This window comes from Lissotriton vulgaris, chromosome 5 (genome assembly GCF_964263255.1).
Source record: "Lissotriton vulgaris chromosome 5, aLisVul1.2, whole genome shotgun sequence".
In the NCBI taxonomy this organism is placed as follows: domain Eukaryota; kingdom Metazoa; phylum Chordata; class Amphibia; order Caudata; family Salamandridae; genus Lissotriton; species Lissotriton vulgaris.
In genome coordinates, this window is record NC_141693.1 from 1,938,654,935 (window position 1) to 1,938,674,069 (window position 19,135).

At 45.7% G+C, this 19,135-nt stretch overlaps 1 protein-coding gene across 2 annotated transcripts in view; it reads left to right on the plus strand.

Annotated features, from left to right (window-relative positions):
* The window catches only part of LOC147717808 (transmembrane protein 268-like), a 107,964-nt gene extending 89,426 nt beyond the window's left edge, over positions 1-18,538 (plus strand). The window contains exons 7-10 of one of the 2 annotated variants that reach the window (XR_015296098.1): positions 10,476-10,565; positions 11,933-12,139; positions 14,191-16,595; positions 16,657-18,538. Coding sequence is in view for 1 of the 2 variants with exons in the window: in XM_086924597.1 (XP_086780723.1) it covers positions 10,476-10,565; positions 11,933-12,139; positions 14,191-14,355 (462 nt within the window). In the remaining variant the exon portion in view is untranslated. Of the gene's footprint in view, positions 1-10,475; positions 10,566-11,932; positions 12,140-14,190 lie in introns of both variants that reach the window. The other variant, XM_086924597.1, reaches the window with a different exon arrangement.
* Positions 18,539-19,135: the final 597 nt, after the last annotated feature.

The window sequence follows — 19,135 nt, forward strand, 5'->3', positions numbered from 1 at the left end:
CACCTCATTGTGCCTGCGTTCTGGGTGATCCAGGGCGGTGACAGTCCCAATGTTACCTGCTGCTGTGTCTGGATAGCATTCTGAGGACACTTGAAACAAGAACTACTCCAATCCAGTTCTGCAGTTTTAGACAGTTGATCCGCGTCCCCTGTCTAGACGCTGTGTATAAAAATGGGATCTAAACCACATTATGAGCACAAAAGGGAGTGCTTCACGGAGTATTCAAAGGATTGCTTGCCTACCAGGGCTGGTGTTGGCCGGACAACCAGTTTCCCAGAGGTGAGGACACATCACCTAAAGTCTTCACGTTCTGCAGTAGGAGCTGGGGATCTGCAAAATGCACTTAGACGTCTGTGCGCCTAATGAGAGTCTGCCTGGCACTGCAGGGGGAGAGACTGTACAGGAGGAAAGAGGCTCAGCATTTCCCCAAGTGGCAGAGGGCCATCCAGAGAGCTATTACTGCCCAGGAATAGGCTGGGGGAACCCTTGATAACAGGGGAATCCTCTTAATCTACTACAACTGTATGATCATCATAGGCCCGGAGAGAGCTGCAACATCTATTTTCATCGTAGTTCCAGAGAGGGCCGCAACTTCTGTGATCATCATAGACCCTGAGAGAGCTGCAATGTCTGTTTTCATCATTGTTCCCGAGTGGACTGCAACTTCTGTGATCATCGTAGGCCCTGTGAGGGCTGCAACTCCTGTGATAATCTTAGGCCCGGAGAGGGCTGCAACTTCTGTGATCATCGTAGGCCCTGTGAGGGCTGCAACTCCTGTGATAATCTTAGGCCCGGAGAGGGCTGCAACTTCTGTGATCATCTTAGGCCCGGAGAGGGCTGCAACTTCTGTGATCATCGTAGGTCCAGAGAGGGCTGCAACTTCTGTGATCATCGTAGGTCCAGAGAGGGCAGCCACTTTATTGATCATCGTAGGTCAGGAGAGGGCTGCCACTTCTGTGATCGTCTTAGGGTCGGAGAGGGTGCAACTTCTGTGATCAATGTAGGTCTAGAGAGGGCTGCAGCTTCTTTTATCATTGTAGGTTCAGAGAGGGCTGCCACTTCTGTGATCGTCTTAGGCCCAGAGAGGGCTGCAACTTCTGTGATCATCGTAGGTCCAGAGAGGGCTGCAACTTCTGTGATCATCTTAGGCCTGGAGAGGGCTGAAACTTCTGTGATCATCGTAGGTCCTGAGAGGGTGCAACTTCTGTGATCAATGTAGGTCCAGAGAGGGCTGCAACTTCATTGATCATCATAGGTCCAGAGAGGGTTGCCACTTCTGTGATCATCTTAGGCCCGGAGAGGGCTGCAACTTCTGTGATCATCGTAGGCCCTGTGAGGGCTGCAACTTCTGTGATCATCTTGGGCCCGGAGAGGGCTGCCACTTCTGTGATCGTCTTAGGCCGAGAGAGGGCTGCCACTTCTGTGATCATCGTAGGCCCTGTGAGGGCTGCAACTTCTGTGATCATCGTAGGTCCAGAGAGGGCTGCAACTTCTGTGATCATCGTAGGTCCGGAGAGGGCTGCAACTTCTGTGATCATCTTAGGCCTAGGGAGGGCTGCAACTTCTGTGATCATCGAGGGTCCAGCGAGGGCTGCCACTTCTGTGACCATTTAGGTTTGGAGAGGGCTACAACTTCTGTGATCATCGTAGGTCCAGAGAGGGCAGCCACTTCATTGATCATCGTAGGTCAGGAGAGGGCTGCCACTTCTGTGATCGTCTTAGGGTCGGAGAGGGTGCAACTTCTGTGATCAATGTAGGTCTAGAGAGGGCTGCAACTTCTGTGATCATCGTGGGTTCAGAGAGGGCTGCCACTTCTGTGATCGTCTTAGGCCCAGAGAGGGCTGCAACTTCTGTGATCATCGTAGGTCCAGAGAGGGCTGCAACTTCTGTGATCATCTTAGGCCTGGAGAGGGCTGAAACTTCTGTGATCATCGTAGGTCCAGAGAGGGTGCAACTTCTGTGATCAATGTAGGTCCAGAGAGGGCTGCAACTTCATTGATCATCATAGGTCCAGAGAGGGTTGCCACTTCTGTGATCATCTTAGGCCCGGAGAGGGCTGCAACTTCTGTGATCATCGTAGGCCCTGTGAGGGCTGCAACTTCTGTGATCATCTTGGGCCCGGAGAGGGCTGCCACTTCTGTGATCGTCTTAGGCCGAGAGAGGGCTGCCACTTCTGTGATCATCGTAGGCCCTGTGAGGGCTGCAACTTCTGTGATCATCTTAGGCCCGGAGATGGCTGCAACTTCTATGATCATCTTAGGCCCGGAGAGGGCCGCAACTTCTGTGATCATCGTTGGTTCGGAGAGGGCTGCAACTTCTGTGATCATCTTAGGCCCGGAGAGGGCTGCAGCTTCTGTGATCATCTTAGGCCCGGAGAGGGCTGCAACTTCTATGATCATCTTAGGCCCGGAGAGGGCCGCAACTTCTGTGATCATCGTTGGTTCGGAGAGGGCTGCAACTTCTGTGATCATCTTAGGCCCGGAGAGGGCTGCAGCTTCTGTGATCATCTTAGGCCCGGAGAGGGCTGCAACTTCTGTGATCATTGTAGGTTCAGAGAGGGCTGCAACTTCTGTGATCATCTTAGGCCCGGAGAGGGCTGCAACTTCTGTGATCATCATAGGTCCGGAGAGGGCTGCAACTTCTGTGATCATCTTAGGCCCAGGGAGGGCTGCAACTTCTGTGATCATCGTGGGTCCAGAGAGGGCTGCCACTTCTGTGACCATCTTAGGTGTGGAGAGGGTGCAACTTCTGTGATCAATGTAGGTCCAGAGAGAGCTGCATTTTTTGTGATCATCTTAGGCTCAGAGAGGGCTGTAACTTCTGTGATCAATGTAGGTCCAGAGAGGGCTGCAACTTCTGTGATCATCTTAGGCTCAGAGAGGGCTGCAACTTCATTGATCGTCGTAGGTCCGGAGAGGGCCGCCACTTCTGTGATTGTCAGACTTAGATGGTATTACCTACTTCTTCACAATATATTTCATACTGGGCTGGTAAACTGAAAAAGCAATAACAATTTACAACATAATCATTTCAACTTTTTTATTTATTTTTACTAAATCTTGATTCGTTGATTTAATTCATTTATCATCTTTATAAAAATACATATTCATCTATCTATATATATAAAAACAAAAGTATGTCTGTTTGTCCTTTATGCATTACTACACCATTCATCCGATCGCCATGAAACTTTGGGAAGTTGTTGAGTACACTCCCACATGGTCCCTGTGGCTTGGAATTATCGCGGCATGAACTGTAATTGTCCAGTTTTTTACCATTCAAATATTTACCTCCAACTTATGAGCATTATATTGCCTGCTTACGATTGTCGAATCAAGACCAATATAATTTTGTTTTTCCTTGAAATTTTACAGAAATATACAAATGACCATACTTACAGGTCCGTGTGTGTTTTTAGCCTTGGCAATAGTCATCCCCCAAAGGTGGGAGGCACGGCACTCAGTAACCTGTTACATGCCGATGACCTTGTTCTTTTCAGCCTCACCAGGGTCGGGCTACAAAGGCTCCTTGACACTCTGCTTCGTTACACAATAGCGAATCAATTAGAAGTCAATTTAAAGAAAACTCAAGTAGTCCCCTTTGGGAAGAAACGACATGTCGGCGGTGGGTGGTCCTTTAACAACATAAGCCTCGCGATAGGTCAATCGTATAAATATCTTGGTGTCCACCTGGACTCAAGGGGCAACCTTTTAAAACAGCGCCATGAGATTGCAGTTAAAGCCATGACTCTTGCAGTATCTTTAACCAAGCTTTCGAAAAACCTCTCAGGTCCAACTCTTTCGCCCATCTTGGAAGTCCTGAGAGCGAAAATCGGCCCCACCCTATAATATGGGATAGAGTCATTCAAGGGTAAATTGAATACGGCCCTAAACCAATATACCACCAAAATCTATAAAAAGGTTCTCCAGTTGCCAACTTCTGCATCTGCTGCACAGATAAGACTGAAGATGGGGCTACCAAACTATGAGGTTTTCAATATTGGTGCATACTTAAACCTCTGTCACAAGCTGAGACAGGCTGACCCAGGCTCATTAGAATCCCTAGTCTGGCTAGAAATCTCCCAGAAAAATCCAGGAGGAACGTTTGGTCGCCTTTTTAAGGACTACATCCAACAAATGTCAGCAGGTGACCTATGGGCTCTTAACCCCAGTCAGACAGCGTTTAAAATCGCCATCAAAAAATGTGTAAGAATGAGATCACTTATCACAGACAAAGCGCTCTTCTCAAAATGCAGCCATTCTTGGGCCCTTGTAAATTCTTACAGTCGGCTACTCCCCACCGCTTACCTTTCCTGCACATATTCACTGTATTTAAAACGTAGCCTTATAGCCATTAGAATGGGTGAGCGAGAGTAAAGAAAATGGGGTGAAGTTCCCTGCATATTAGATTTTAACTTTTGTATTACTTTTTCTCCTAGTTTTTCTCCTTCTTTTAAAAAATGTTTTTTAGGGATCTAGGAGGCTGAGGATGCGGAAGACCCTTATTCTTATTATGGCTGGCTAATCGACTGTTTTGCTGTTTTCATTTTTAATGAGTTGTATATAATGTGAATTATGTAATCCTCTTTTAAAGATATCTGTGTTATATCTAAATAAAGAAATTTCAACAGCCTTGGCAGCATTGTGAGCAACACGAAGCTCTGTCACATAACCTCTGGTGGTTTAAATGAGTTAGGGAGTTTAAGGTTCGGTTTTGCACTCTTAGATTTAAGATTCCACCAATGTGTGATTCACTGGTGCTCTTCAGTATAGGAGTAATCACATATACTGATTATGCTTGGACACATAACAGACATACATCTAATGAGTGTAACTGTAACAGTCTGTATTGTTGCACTGCATGTATTTCTTATACGTCCTGAAAACAATGCAAGTTTTACTTTTTTGGACAAACTAAGGCCGACACTGGGTGTTTTTACCGCTGGGGCGCCCATTTGTCAGCAATGACTCATCGTTTTGTACATTCAATTTCTAAGAATTAGTTGAAATTCTGACAATGTATCACAAATGTTTTAACCTAGCCGTGAACAAGTCGCAGGTTCTAATGTGTACAAGAAGCGACGAAACACGTGTTGACTTGGCTTGAAAAACATGGACCCCGAACTTCGGGATGTCTGATTAAACAGGAAGAAAAGAAAGAAACAGATCCATCAATTGTCCTGTGTTTTACTTCTGTCTGAATAAGATTGTATTGAATTATTTTGTGTGCTAGGGTACCTGAATTGTGTTCAATAAAAATGACACAATGTAAATTGAATGTTATCATAACAAGTTTCCTTAAATTTCTTTTCTTCTGAGATCGCAGCAACGCGCGACGGGTAAGCTAGTATTATATACAATAGAGACATTTCTACAAACATAATCTATTCATCCCAAGGTAGAGAACAACCCACACATACCACTCATACACATATATACATTCCATTCATAACACATCCAAAGCGCCACACGATTGTCCCAAATTGTGCGTTTAGTTGTTTCTAGTCTCAATGGCCCTGTATTGGTCTACTGCTCATGAGTAGGTTTGAAAAAGGACATGGTCAACGCGTTTCGGTGGCATAAGGAGATAATTAGGCCGCCTTCATCAGGACCCGCAGATTATCACACCAATAAGTTCTCAACACCCTGGGAAAACCTGAAAAAAAACATGTATGGAGAAGTCTATCAGTTACTAGCCCAAAATAACACAAATCCTTTATATGCAGACATTGATTGGACCGAGCACATGTAAACATTAACTGTACATAAATCAAGTATATACAATACATACTTGCCACCTTATACCCAGAAAAGATAGTTTAATCAAGCCTCATGGTCATCCTAATTTGTTCATCCTATAAAGCTTACTCAAGCAGCAAAAAAACCACAGATTATTAGTCTATGCCACCATACTCCCCAGAATTGTAAGGTACCCTTTATGTCCTCAGATACTTACTGTAATATATTGTATCTCGAAGGGCACACCGCACATCACTTTAAGGTTAGTGTGTCTCCAACACTCTGTAGACGTACAAAAGGTCTGCCTGGTTCCTAGCAGGTCAGATAATTTTAAAGCAAAAAGACCTTACAACCCATCTCACTCTTCAAACGACAGCTTTCTTACCACAAATATTATATTTCTTTTCCCATAGTTTCTTTGAAATAACTTTGGCTCCTACGGAACTCCCTGTCGTGCCATCAGGTTTCCACCTGGAAAACGACAATTTTTTCCAAGGATTTTGTAGGACTAAGGCATCCTGAGAGGGCTGCAACTTCTGTGATTATTGTAGGGCCAGAGAGGGCTGCCACTTTTGTGATTGTCTTAGGCCCAGAGAAGGCTGCACTTCCGTGATCATCACAGGACCAATCAGCTGCACCTACCTCAGGCTCGATCAGGGTTGCAAATGCCATGACCACCATGGGACTGGGACTGTCATTGGCCATTGGGGGTCCCCTTACCGCAACTGGCAGTTTTCGCTCAAGCCAGATCTGCACCTGTGTCACAGGCTTGGGAAACAGAATCTGCCCAGGTGCTTATTCAAACTTGGCCCACACCTGGCTGCCCTGGCATCCTTGCAAACTTACTGCTCATGTATCCCTCATAGCAAGAACCAGGGAGGGGTTGCTCAAGCAACAAGAAAGGAGCACAGGTGTAACACTTGAATTAAGTCAAAGTCAAAGTCAAAAAGCTTTATTTCGATAAAACAATTATCATAAAAGCAACACAACAAATCACATGGTACAATTAAAAGCAGATATAAGTTTAAAATAAAAATAATTTTTTGGCCTGTCTACTTAACAATAAAAAGGACAGTAGATTCTGTAATAATTATTTGCACAAATAAAACTAGCCTATTAATTGATTAAGTTTTTGCAGATTAGCGAATCAGGACAAAAGGACAATCCATTGAGTTAAGACATTTATAAAATAGAATTAAACAGTTAATTTTAGCCTTTTGGCTCGAATGGACCAAGCCCATGATAAAAATTTAGCTAAGGCACAAGCATAGGACACACGGCTATCAGATATAAGTATCCTAATTGCCGCCTCATGGCTCCTAGTACCCAACTGGCGACATAAGTTTTTAAGCCAGACCCTCCTTGGTGTTGCATACTCGCTGCACTCAAACATAAAATGTGCCAATGTCTCCGGTTTGGCGAGACATGCTGGGCATAGCTCTGACATTTCCATATGAGATTTCCATCGTGAGGTGAAAGAGTTAAGAGGAAGGGTTCCTGTTCTGAATCTAAAATAAAAGGCCATATCAAAAGGTTTTCCAATAACATCAAGATACAATTCCCGTCTAGGACGATCTTTAAACCTCAGGAAATCCTTCGTGAGCCTACCCAAGGTGGTACTAGTATTCCTCTGCGAGAGGATCCAGTCCCAGTAGAGCTTTTTAAGGACTAGCTTCGGGGGTGAAGTTCTATTCGACCATGATTCAATTAGGCCCAGTTTTGTTAGCAAGATCTTCATGTCTCTCAGCCATTTGATTTTGTGCCAACTTGGTGATGACATGATTTCTGCTAGACCTTTGGCATATCCACTTAGTTCTTCCACCCGCCAGATGCATGCCCATAACAGTAATGGACGAAATTTTGCAACATCATCAATCTGGCAACAGCCTAGGTCCAGCATTAGAGGGAGTGTAGGGGTGCCCTGCGGAAGGGACATAATTGCTCTACAAAATTTGTTTTCAGATCTCGGCAGAGCGTCAGTAATGGATGAACCCCAAAGTTCGGCCCCATAGAGGGCAGAGCTAACACCTTTAGCTGAGTAAATCTCGAGGACTGTAGCTATAGGTCTTATTGTGCAGGATCGTTGCTCTTTCAAAAGGGCTCCTGTAATCCTCTTGTGGGTCATCAACATTTTATCCAGGTGTGGGGTCCCTTCCATTTTGTGCGATAGTCGTATCCCAAGATAGTCAAAGACCTCTACCCTTTCCAAGAGCTCGGCATTCAGGGTGGGAGAGCGAACTTGTTGTTTAGGAGGATTCAGCACAAGGTGCTTAGTTTTACTTGTATTTATTACCAGACCTCGTTTGGTGCAAAAGGATTGAAAATTGTCCAAAAGTCTCTGGAGGCCCATTGGGGATTTAGAGATTAAAAGCGTATCATCCGCGAAGAGGAGGGTCGGTATACGTTCACCAGCCAGGGATGGTTCATCTGAGGGATGTTTCTGAAGGTGCTCAACCACCCCATTGATGTAAAGAGAGAAAAGGGTGGGAGCTAGGACACATCCCTGGCGGACACCTCTCTCAACCGGGATACTACCCGTTTCTGCCCCCCAGGGCCCCACCTGACTTGGGCAAAGCTATTTTGGTGCAACCTGACTAATAGGGACAGCAAATAATGGGGCAGCCCCATATCGGCGAGTACTTTCCACAAAGATTCCCTAGGTACAAGGTCAAAGGCAGTCTTTAAATCGATAAACGCGAGATAAAGACTGCCTTTGCCTATGACCACTACCTTCCAGTAGACCATCATGAGCCTAAAAGCTTGCTCGATCGTCCCAGTGCCCACTCTTAAACCTGCCTGATAGTCAGAAAGAATTTTATTTTCTTCTACCCAATTTAAAATTCTGTCCAACAGGACTTTGCCGACTACTTTTTGGCCAATGTCTAACAAGCTGATCGGCCTGTAGTTGGATGGATCGTCCCTCGATCCTTTTTTGTAAATAGGGACCACCTCGGCCCCTTTCACGATGAGGGAATAGGGGCACCTTTACAGATGGCAGCAAGGAGAGAGTAAATCAGTTTACCCCATTTTGCGCTGTCAGACTTTAAGAGGTCGCCAGGAATGCCATCGGGACCAGCCGCTTTTTGTGGAATAATAGTGCTTATTGCATATTCCACTTCCTTGATCGTGAAGTCAAAGTCAGTAGGCATAATAACATCATTTGGAGTGAACAATGGTAGAACCACCCCGCCCTCATCAGAATCACCATGACAGGTGTAAAGTTTGGAAACATGTTTGACCCACGCCTGGCTTGGGATATTGCAGGTTATCAGATCGCTATCTGGCCTATTATGGGCTCTTATGGTATCCCAAAACCATTTCGAGTCTTTTTTAGAACTAGCTTCTTTGAGAGCTGACCAGTAGGCATCTTCCCACTCCCTTTTTGCTAGCTCCAATGCTCTTTTATGTTCTTGCCTAGCCATCTGTATTAGGGGTTGGGACTTGCCCTTGACCGCCTCAATTAGGCGTGTCTTGGCTTTCCTACATAATGCAGAGTACCAGTCATGTCTCCCTTTAGTTTTGTTCTGGGGCATGGTTTTCCCTGCGGTCCCTTTTACCCAAAAAACTTCCCCTATTGTTTTTACGGCTGCTTCATATATAGATGTTACCCTATTTACTGCCATAAGTGGGTCTATAGAACTGATCTCTACTTGTGAAACTTTAAGCACTTCTTCAATAGTGGAGAGTTTATCAACATTGCTCGAGATTTTGTTCCACTTAAGGCGTCTTCCACAGGAGGAGACAGTAACCCCATGTGGACAATTAGATGGTACTAACGACACTCCGGAGGACCAGGGATTCATTATAGATAAAGAAAGTGAATTATGGTCACTCTCTATGGTCGGTATAATAGCCATATCAATGACCGAACTCCAGAGCCCCCGGTCCAACAGAATATAGTCAATCCTCGAGGAATGGCCAACTCTGTTGAATGTTGGGGCACCCATCCGGTCAGAAGATGTGCGGCCATTAGCTGCTCTTAGTCCAAACTCCAGAGTCAATGCGTTTAACTGTATTGCACTACAAGTCCAGCGCTTGATAGGAGGGATAGAGAGTGTGGGAATACCCCATCTACTATCTTCTTCTCCTAGATCAGGGATTCCATCCAGGGGAAGTGGCTCATATGTGCAGTTAAAATCTCCTGCTCACTTTAATTAAGTGCATATTTGACTGCGTGACAACAAAAGGCTGCATGTGCTCTTGATTCACGCTATAATGAGTCCAAAGGGGTAGACCCAGAAGATAGAGGGTCACCCAGTAGGGACCAATAAGGGGGATCTGTGTGAGTTTAGTGCTTTAGAATCACACTCTGGGACACAAATGTGTATCAGATTGTACAGTATTTAGTGCAACTCAGTGATTAAAGTACTTTTTTTTCTCCAAAATGCAAACTCTGGGATCTACATTGGAATTATTGTGTCTGTTGGTTGATTGTTGAGTACTGAGACAGAATGGCCCCACACTACACCCGAGCAGCCTATGACTGCTGCTCGCCCCGCTACTCTGAGAGTCAAGTGTGGAAAGGGTTGAACTTGACCTGGTTTCAGGGACACCACTGAGAAACAACCTCAGTCACCATGGTTGAACCCCACTAGCCCCAACCTGCCCTTTCAACCCAGAATGGGCACTGATGGTAGCAAAATCTTGGGGGATAAGTATACATGCTAAGTGTGCTGAGCGCTGTTTACCATGCACCCTGCATCCCAATCACTATTGTTTCCTTAGCTTTCCTCGTAGCTCATCTTTTGCTATTTCGGCGTCTCCGAATGTCTGAAGCGGTTGACGGATATGCTGGACAGAGAGCACAAGAGCACCCAAGATCTGCAGGTAAGAATGAAGACTTCTTCATCTCTGAAGACTGCCCCAAGGTGCCTTTATTTACATAATCCCACACTTCCAATAGGGCGAGAACTGGTGTCTTCAAAGGAATCAAGCAAATAAGGGAAATAGTGCAGCAAACACTTAACTGGTAGATGAAAGACCAACATGCATGTTAGTGATAATTCTAAAGCGCATCCTCTGTATTAATTACATTGGCTTGTCAAATTTGAAAAGGTGCTCGCTGTTGGGCGCCATCCATGATCTGAAGCCAAATGTTGAAGGTCAGTGGTCTACTTTGGGTGGGAAATTGATTTTGGACCAATTACTGTCTCCTTTTCTATTACCAACCGGTTGAGGTGTCAAACTGAACATTTTAGGCATTTCGGCAAAACATACATGGTACTCAATTATTGTGTAATTGCTTAGTGCACGAAGAGTAGTGTGCCTGTGAAAAGCAAGAGCGCCCTCCATAGTTTATGATCACATTTTTATCTTTATGACCAAGTGCTTTTAGAGGGGCCACTGCCTGAAGTCTGCACTTGTCCTCTGTGTCACAGCTCACTGCCCGCTCCAAGGCCAGGCAATCTATGGTTCCTCTTATCACCTGGACGGTTCCACCAAAAATCCATCAGGTACACATAGCCTTTGTGTGTGTGTGTGTACCAGTCAATTTGGGTGACACCACGTACTTCAGGGTGAGCATAAGAAATCTGATTGCCTAACTCAGGCATGGCTGGCACCTACTGTCACTTTCCCCTAGTACTGTCTCCAACTCTGACTCACTAAGGGTCAATTCCTGGTAGCGACGGCCACTTTGACTCCTATGGACTATCCCAAGGGCCATATCTCTGGCTATCTGTTGGATGTGGGATTAATTGCAACTATGTCTCCAATTTCACATAATGATTTCCCAATAGACTGGTGCCCATGAAAGGGCATTTGGACCTCACGTGAGGCATCACATTGCATGCTACTGGCATGATGCCTTAGCTTGCAGACCCCAGGGTTTAGTTTAGTTTAGTTTTTAGAATGTGTATTGCGCAACAGCTACCCAAAAAGGGTTTTCCAGGGTCTGCTACTGCTGCAATAATGGTACAGTTTCAGTAGACATGCACATTTTTCTAAGGCTGGAATGTGAATTTAGGGCTGGCTGCCAAGTAACCATTGAGGATAGTCTCCTGAGAGATCAAAGGTGCTGAAGTGTGTGTGGTGTTTCTTTACAGTGTTTATGGCCTACTGGAGCTTCAAGTTCAGTCTTCATGTTGTTTTGTGCCCCAAGTCTTGGCATTGAGGCAATTGGAAGTTGTCCTGAGTGAGATTTTTACTACAATTTTTCTGACTTGTCGTTCTCTCTTTTCATGATCCATGGGCAGAGGAAGATGAAGCGGAAATTTGGGAGTATCTGCGTGGTGGTGATCCAGGACAGTGGCCGCCCTCGGCTTTGTGGCAGCAGAAACGAGTGTGTGCATTCAGAGGAAACACCACTACTAGAGGCTGAGAGAGAGGCAGAGCCTGGGAGGCCGCTTACAGGGACCACCTCCAGCTGGGCATGCTGCATGGCACCTGTGGGACCTCCGCAGGTAATTTGCTCCCCCACTCAAACATGTCTTTGAGCTGCCATCCAAATTGGGACCAGTAAATGCACCTGATCAGGCCACCCAATTGTGGGATTAGACTGTAATTTAGGAGGTTATCTTTTTGCAGTGGGAAAATCAGGACCACATGTAGGGGTCCACCTTACAGGGTAAATAATGACTATTCCATTCTGTGCCAAGCCAACAGTTTGACCTGGATAAGGAGTATGAAAATGCCCTGTTGGCGCTATATACAATGGTCCTGTGATAGCCTGTGTGGATAGAGGTAAGTGCAGTATCCACTGGTATCCGGAGGGTGGAGGAGACACTGTCTGGAGGAGGAGAGGTTGGTGAATGTGAATGTTGTTGGCTGGATTACTAGGGGGAGTGACTGATAGCTTCCTGGTCTCAAGGTGTTCCGGAAGGATTAACTGAGCATGTAGAGGGCTGATTTGAGTTTGCAGGGTATAAACTGTCATTGCATATGCTGTATTAGCTTCACCAGGGGTGTTATAACTGAGTAGGCGGTATGGGGCCTGAGAGGGCTTCCTAGGTTAGGCACAGGATCTATGGAGAAAAGTCCAAGCCTGTCAGAGGAACAGAAGTTTCTTCCCAGACACTGGATATTCCCTTGGTGAGGCCTAATCCCCCGACTGTGCCAGCCTCAGACCTGTTAAAGCAACACTAGGCAGGAGATTCTTAAAGAGGAACAGTAAGCGGGGGACAGGTTCATACATGCCAACTTTTACAGCAGGGAAGTGGAAGATTTTGAATATAAATTGGAGGAATGGATTTTCCCCATCGATTTCTGTTGAAGCAGAGACAATTTCTGGCTGGAAACAGATAAAAGCAACCCAATTTGGCTTAAAATTCAGGAGTCTCCCATTTTAATTGGCTTTCTGGGGATGTATGCATGTTTGGGGCACTAGCTGGGGCTGACACCCTGTGGGTCGGCCTCTTACCACCTTAGCAGCTTTGGAACGTCCAGCTCCAGTGCTGAACGTTCCATTGCATAGCAGTACTGTGTGGGATAACTGCATGTATCTCCTAGTGACAAGCGGGTGGTCGAGTGACTGCATGAGATGTCCTTGCTTGCAGCATCGATAATGTGATGGCAAATGGCTTGGTGGCCGAGGTCGTGTACCTGCGGTCTGATTGTTCTGAGAGTGTTGTTGAAGGTTGAGTTATATTTGAACTCAACCGGTGAGAGACTGCAGGTCCCCGTGAGCAGCGGACGGCAGGTCTGCACAACAGAGAGATGAAAAAAAGGGAAAGTAAGTGTGCAACATGTTTCAATAACAACACATGGCTACAAACGTTGTCGATGACTTAGACTAGACAGCCCCAAGTTCTAGTCCCTATATCATGGCTCCTGCCAACCCCATTTAGTTGGATGCACCCTCTGTGAAAGCTGAGAGGGAGAGAGACATTCTTCTATTAGGTAACCCATAGGCCCATGCATTGTGGCTAAGGCTCCCCTGCTGCCTTTAATGGTGAGACCTATAGGTAGAGGCTTCATAGCACTCTTGGGTTTAGTGCTTTGTAATGGGAGTCCTAGAGTGCACACCCTGACAATGGTGAAGTGCCATGTACAGCCAGGGAGAGTGCACAGCAGGATAAACCCACAGAGGCCTCTTCAAAGGCCTGTGATCTGGACTTATCTCCCTAAAATGAACCCCCTATCTCTGTGGTGCACATCGCCAGTGGTCTCCAACTGGCAGGTTTCTCAACAGTGAAGCATTGTGGGTACTCAGACATTCAGTGTGGGGTCATTGGGTCTTTGTTATCCTTATTCAACATTGAGGCACCATGTATGCTCACATGGAGAGGACCTGTGAGGCTACATACATAGCACACAATAAGTACACACAATTTCTGCCACTAGAAGGCAGGTCACAACCTCTCACTAGTGGGCTGATGGCCACACACACAAGTGGTTTTCACTACGACTAGCGATCGGACTGTGAAGGGGGTCACAAAACTTATAATGCTGAAGATATTTTATATGATGATTCATCTGAGGGGGCTCTTGTTCTGTTTTTTTCCCTCATCTGCAGGCAGCAGCATCTCAGCTTGTATCTTTGCACAGCGCTCTCTATGTGAAACTGCTCCTAACACACAGACTACCCCAGACCAGCTTCTCGCTGCATGCCAAGGAGGCAGGGGTCCCCTGCCTTTGTCAGTTCATAGAGTCCACACTGACCAACATCTGCAGCCTCTGACCTTTAAAACCATTGTGAGTGAAAACACTGTGTGCTGTGAAAGCATTAGAACCCAAACCTGTCAACGCTCCACAGGGATGTAGTTCACTTCACTTTCTGTCGCTGGTGTGGTAGCAGAATTCTGTTTTGAGAATATCACCTGAAATCTTGTCCTCAATATCGTTTACCAAAATATCACCTCATTGGAGTTAATCAGAGAAAATGACTTGAGGAGGCATGCTTGCCTGCTGCTGGGCAGTAAATTCAGAATTAGTAGCACATAGCTGGAGCGAAGAGTGAAAATTCACCTCTGTCGGTCCTGCTATGAGGTCAACGAAGAGGGTTGCCTGCTCAAGCGAAGCATCTCCTGGAAATCATTCAGATCTTGCCTTCCAACATAAAGGAGTTGTCTCGAGAGTGAATATGGGATGCACCAATCTCCAGATGCATAATCAATTACTTGTAGGATCTGGACATGAAAAGTGTGAGCTGAAAACAATTTATCTCATGGGAAGTATCCTTCCATGAACGCATGTGTTGTGTCATCTTGGCATTCTACCTCACTGCCTGCTTTATTCTAGCAATTGCCAACTCTTCATTGAAAGTCTATTTAGTCTATGGTTAAGTCTAAGATGTGAGTTCTATAGTAAAGAACCCTCAGTTGGATTTCCAAGTATGATGTTGGAGTATGTCAACGCAGGGAGTATATTGGGGCAAAATTACAGGTCGACCCCACAAATATTTCCCACCTGCGCCATGCACTGCTTATCACCTTACACATGGCTGCACAAATTAGATCATTGATGACATCACTGCCAACATCACATATGTCATCAGCAAAAGCCACATCTTTTGACTGAAGAACACAGCAAGCTGTCCACTGGGCAGAAGGACTCAGCGTGGGAATGGCCATTGTTTGTGTAACATCAACTCAGATTTTATTTTGTGACATTGTTCAGCTGCTTCAAATTTAAGGTATTTTTCCAGTGAAAACACGAACGCAGAAAAGAACAAACAAACACACTGTTGGAACCAGCACTTTCTGGTTGGCTGAAAGGATGCCCCGGCCAGTTAGAACCTACGGCTCCCATCAAGGGCGGGTGATTACACTTGCTGTATAAGCTTTGCTCACCTTTGGGTAGCTTGGCACTGAGCGGTCAGTATGATCTCAGAGGCAATGTGTAAAGCAAAGGCACAGCAGGCACTCACGATAAATGCACTGATCGTCACAAAAGAGACTTCACACATGATGTATGTAAATAATGTTTATATTCAAGACACTTATTCAGTCATTTTAAAATGAACATCATCTACTTTTGAGCATAAAAGACATTTGGAAATATTACTAGCTGTACTAGGCCCACTTGTATTGTTATGATATTAATAGACACTGTTGACAGTTCCTAATCTAACCCCACCCCCCTCACAGGGAGAGAGAGCACCCTAATGCAGTGCAATATGCTGGCCAGCCCAGGCCCACCCTAGCAATCCTGATAATACAATTCCACAAAGGCATAAGATGCTCTCCGGGTTACAACAATAGCAGAGTATGTATACACAAGAAACTAAAACATGTTTTAGCACCACCACGCGTCAGAGCCATGTGAGTAAACCCACAGACCGTAGGAGAGGCAGTTCATGCACTCCGAAAGTAATCCAGCGTTTCAAATATTCCTTTGTAAACTGAATCAAAGTAATGCAGCCAGCGAGGTATCGCTCACTAACTGAAGAGCGATTTTTAAATATTTTTTTAACTCTTTATCTGCATAATATATCACAGTATACAATTGTGCCTTCCAACAGGATGCAGTCTTTTGTCTTTTCTCCCACAATAGACTTAACCAGACTTAGGTGAGAACTATTTCACAATACTGCTTCTGCAATATTTCGGAGATCACTGAATTATAATCAGTATATAGAAAGTGCGACAATCAGTTATGAGGTGATCAGTCCACTGTACCGCATCATGTAACATCCAAGGTGTATAGCATCAAGCCTAGGAAAGCTAAGTCTCAACAATTTCCCATCCCTCCCAACTCCCCCCACCCCATCTCGCACGTCTCCTGGTCTCTCTGTGTAAAGGGCAACATTTCCTGGCGCACTAATCGAAGAGCGACGGTAAAAACGTATGATAAGCGTATGATAAGCTGCACAGAGAGGGGGCTAGTAAATGGAGTATTCCAAATTTAATCAATGTTAGAAGACATTAGTCAGTTCTCAAAGATGCATTTATTACATCTTTGGAATCGCTGCAAGGAAACGTATCATGTTTGGTGTCAAACACCTTGGAATCATACCTCCACGCCAGTACTGGTGGCGGAGGTATGATTCCACCCTCCTAGAGGGAGAAACGTGACTACACCAGTACACCGGGTACTAGCTTAACAGAACCCTGGCATTACAAAATGGATGCTGCAGCCACAGACACGAGTCTGGCCTCCTGCTGCTGGATGATACTCCGGCAGGGGAGACCAGGACAATATTCTACCTGTCACAGGGAAGTGTAACCACCTCCCAGACAGGCTTTAGTGTATTGGGGCTGGGTGGGTGCACTCCATGGGTGCTTTGAAGTCGGCACTGAGGGAACATTTGGTGTCCCTGTGCATAGCCCAGTTCAAACCGGTTGCAGGGGCTACCAGCCCCTGCTCTGGCAAGAAACTGGACAAAAGAAATGGGTATAGCCACCCCGCTTTCCAAACCCTCCCTTAGGTGGGCCCCAGAGTTTGTCCCACCCCTTCTTTGGGTATAAAGTAGGAACCCCTGACAACAGGATTTTAGATTTACCTGGACGAAATTCTGATACATAATCCTGGAACTTCAACGATCTATAAGGTTCTAGATGACTGTTGAATCTCCCTTTGAGTGAAGGAGTTACTCCCGTGCGTGGCAGGCACCAAAGACGCATCTGACCGGTTTGCATCTCCGAAGCTACCTCCGGACTCTGAAGAATTTGCAACACAGGAGGTAGATTCCCAGACTTCCCAGAGGCTGACCCGAGCTCCCAGCAAAGCTGAGACCCGTAGCCCTTGTGGGGACCGTGGAACCGGAACCCCTGGACACCGTGCACATTTGCAAGTGCATATGCTTCTTGACGATCCTTGAGACGGTGCTTTGGGTTACTTGTAGCCCAGACCCCGAGCAGCAATCCAACTGAAGATTGCCGGCCTACACTCCACGAGTGTTCCGTGAGCCGGCCCTTTGTGTTTTTCTCTTGAGGTACCTTCGTGATCCCTGGTCCGTCGACCTGTGGATCCCTGAGAAGGCAACTTTAACTTTCCTTGGGCTTCCCTGGTCGCTCCAGACGTGCCCTGACTCTCCATCGCTTGGGGAGTCCCCTGGACCTTGCTGGTCCTCACCGAAGCATCTTTTCCTGCTTGGGTTGCTGTTGCCAAGGCTTGATGTGTTCAATCCGAGCACCGATGCCGCAGCACTCGACATCCTTCGTGGGACAGCTCAAATCCAGCTCCTGGTGATTGTCGACACCTCCTTGTCTTCGTTCCTGCAGAGTTCAGCTTCGCCTCTTCGCACCAGAAGCACCCGACATCGGTGGGCATTCGTCTATCGTGCCCCTGGTCACTGGCTAGTGACCCAGACTCTGTCCCCTCTCCTTTCAGGTTCTTCATATCTTCAATCCAGGCTTAGATCACACCGGACACTTTTCTCCTTCACTGCAGCAGCACTTTACAGCAGGTCGCCCTTGAAAACAACGATGATTCCCGAAACCATTTGACACCTATGCACCCGGCTTCTCTGGGTGAGGTAACTTGAGTACTCCGGTGCTCCCGTGGTTGTTGGCCCTAGAACCCCCCTAAGTCTGAAGGGGTTTGCTCAAAGTCCTCTCCTAAGTGTCCTTAAACTTTAAAATTCCAACTGCGACTTTCCCCATAGAAGCTAAAGAAGCTAACAGCTCTAACGGCTGTGTTCTCACACTGCACGCCCGCCCCCCCCCCGTGGGTCCCCTGTGTCACTACCTTGGGTGATTCCTTGTGGTTCCCAGTGATTCTACGTGCTCTAAGCACAGTATCTAGTCAAGTTGCGGTTCTTATACCACTTTCTTAATATATGGTTTGGTCTCCCCCTGGGGCCTATTGTATATTGTGCTATTTTGTGAAGTTCTGTTGTGTTGATATTGTGTATCTGGCTATGTAATCTCATAAAGAGATTACTAGAGAGTGTTTAGTAATACATACATATATTTTATATATACCTTGTGTGGTTCTCCTTTCATTTAGACATTCAAGAGGTGATAATCTGGTAAACCAAGCTGCTTTACACTCCTTCAAGACTTAGCCAGAAGGCTGCATTCCATAGCTACCATTAGGATTGCTTTCAATAAAGGTTGTCTTAAACCTGTCATCAATAAGGGTTGTTTGGACTGATGAAAGGTGCCTACTATAACTAGTGGACAGAATATGCCAGGCTAACTTCCCACAATCTTCATCAGGGGAATTATTATCTAAAGTAATGAACAGAGAAAGCACGTGTCACGACAAAAGTGGCTAAATAAATTGTAATGTAAAAATGGTAAGTCATGCGTTCAGTGCGAGACCAAATGAGGGAAATACATAGGTTTTGAAAAAAGTGTAACCAAGTATAGATTCCAGTGATCGTCAAATCAGAAGATTGTGACTACAAGAAAGATTGATGTCAATAATATGTCTCAGATAGATGCAATATCTAGTTTTTGCCCATGCAATGCGTTTTACAAGTGAAATTAAACAGAACTGTGCTCGCCTTGAAAGGATGTTTAAAAGTGCTCTGTTAATTAAATGCACAGTGTGTATTTATACTACTATTATAA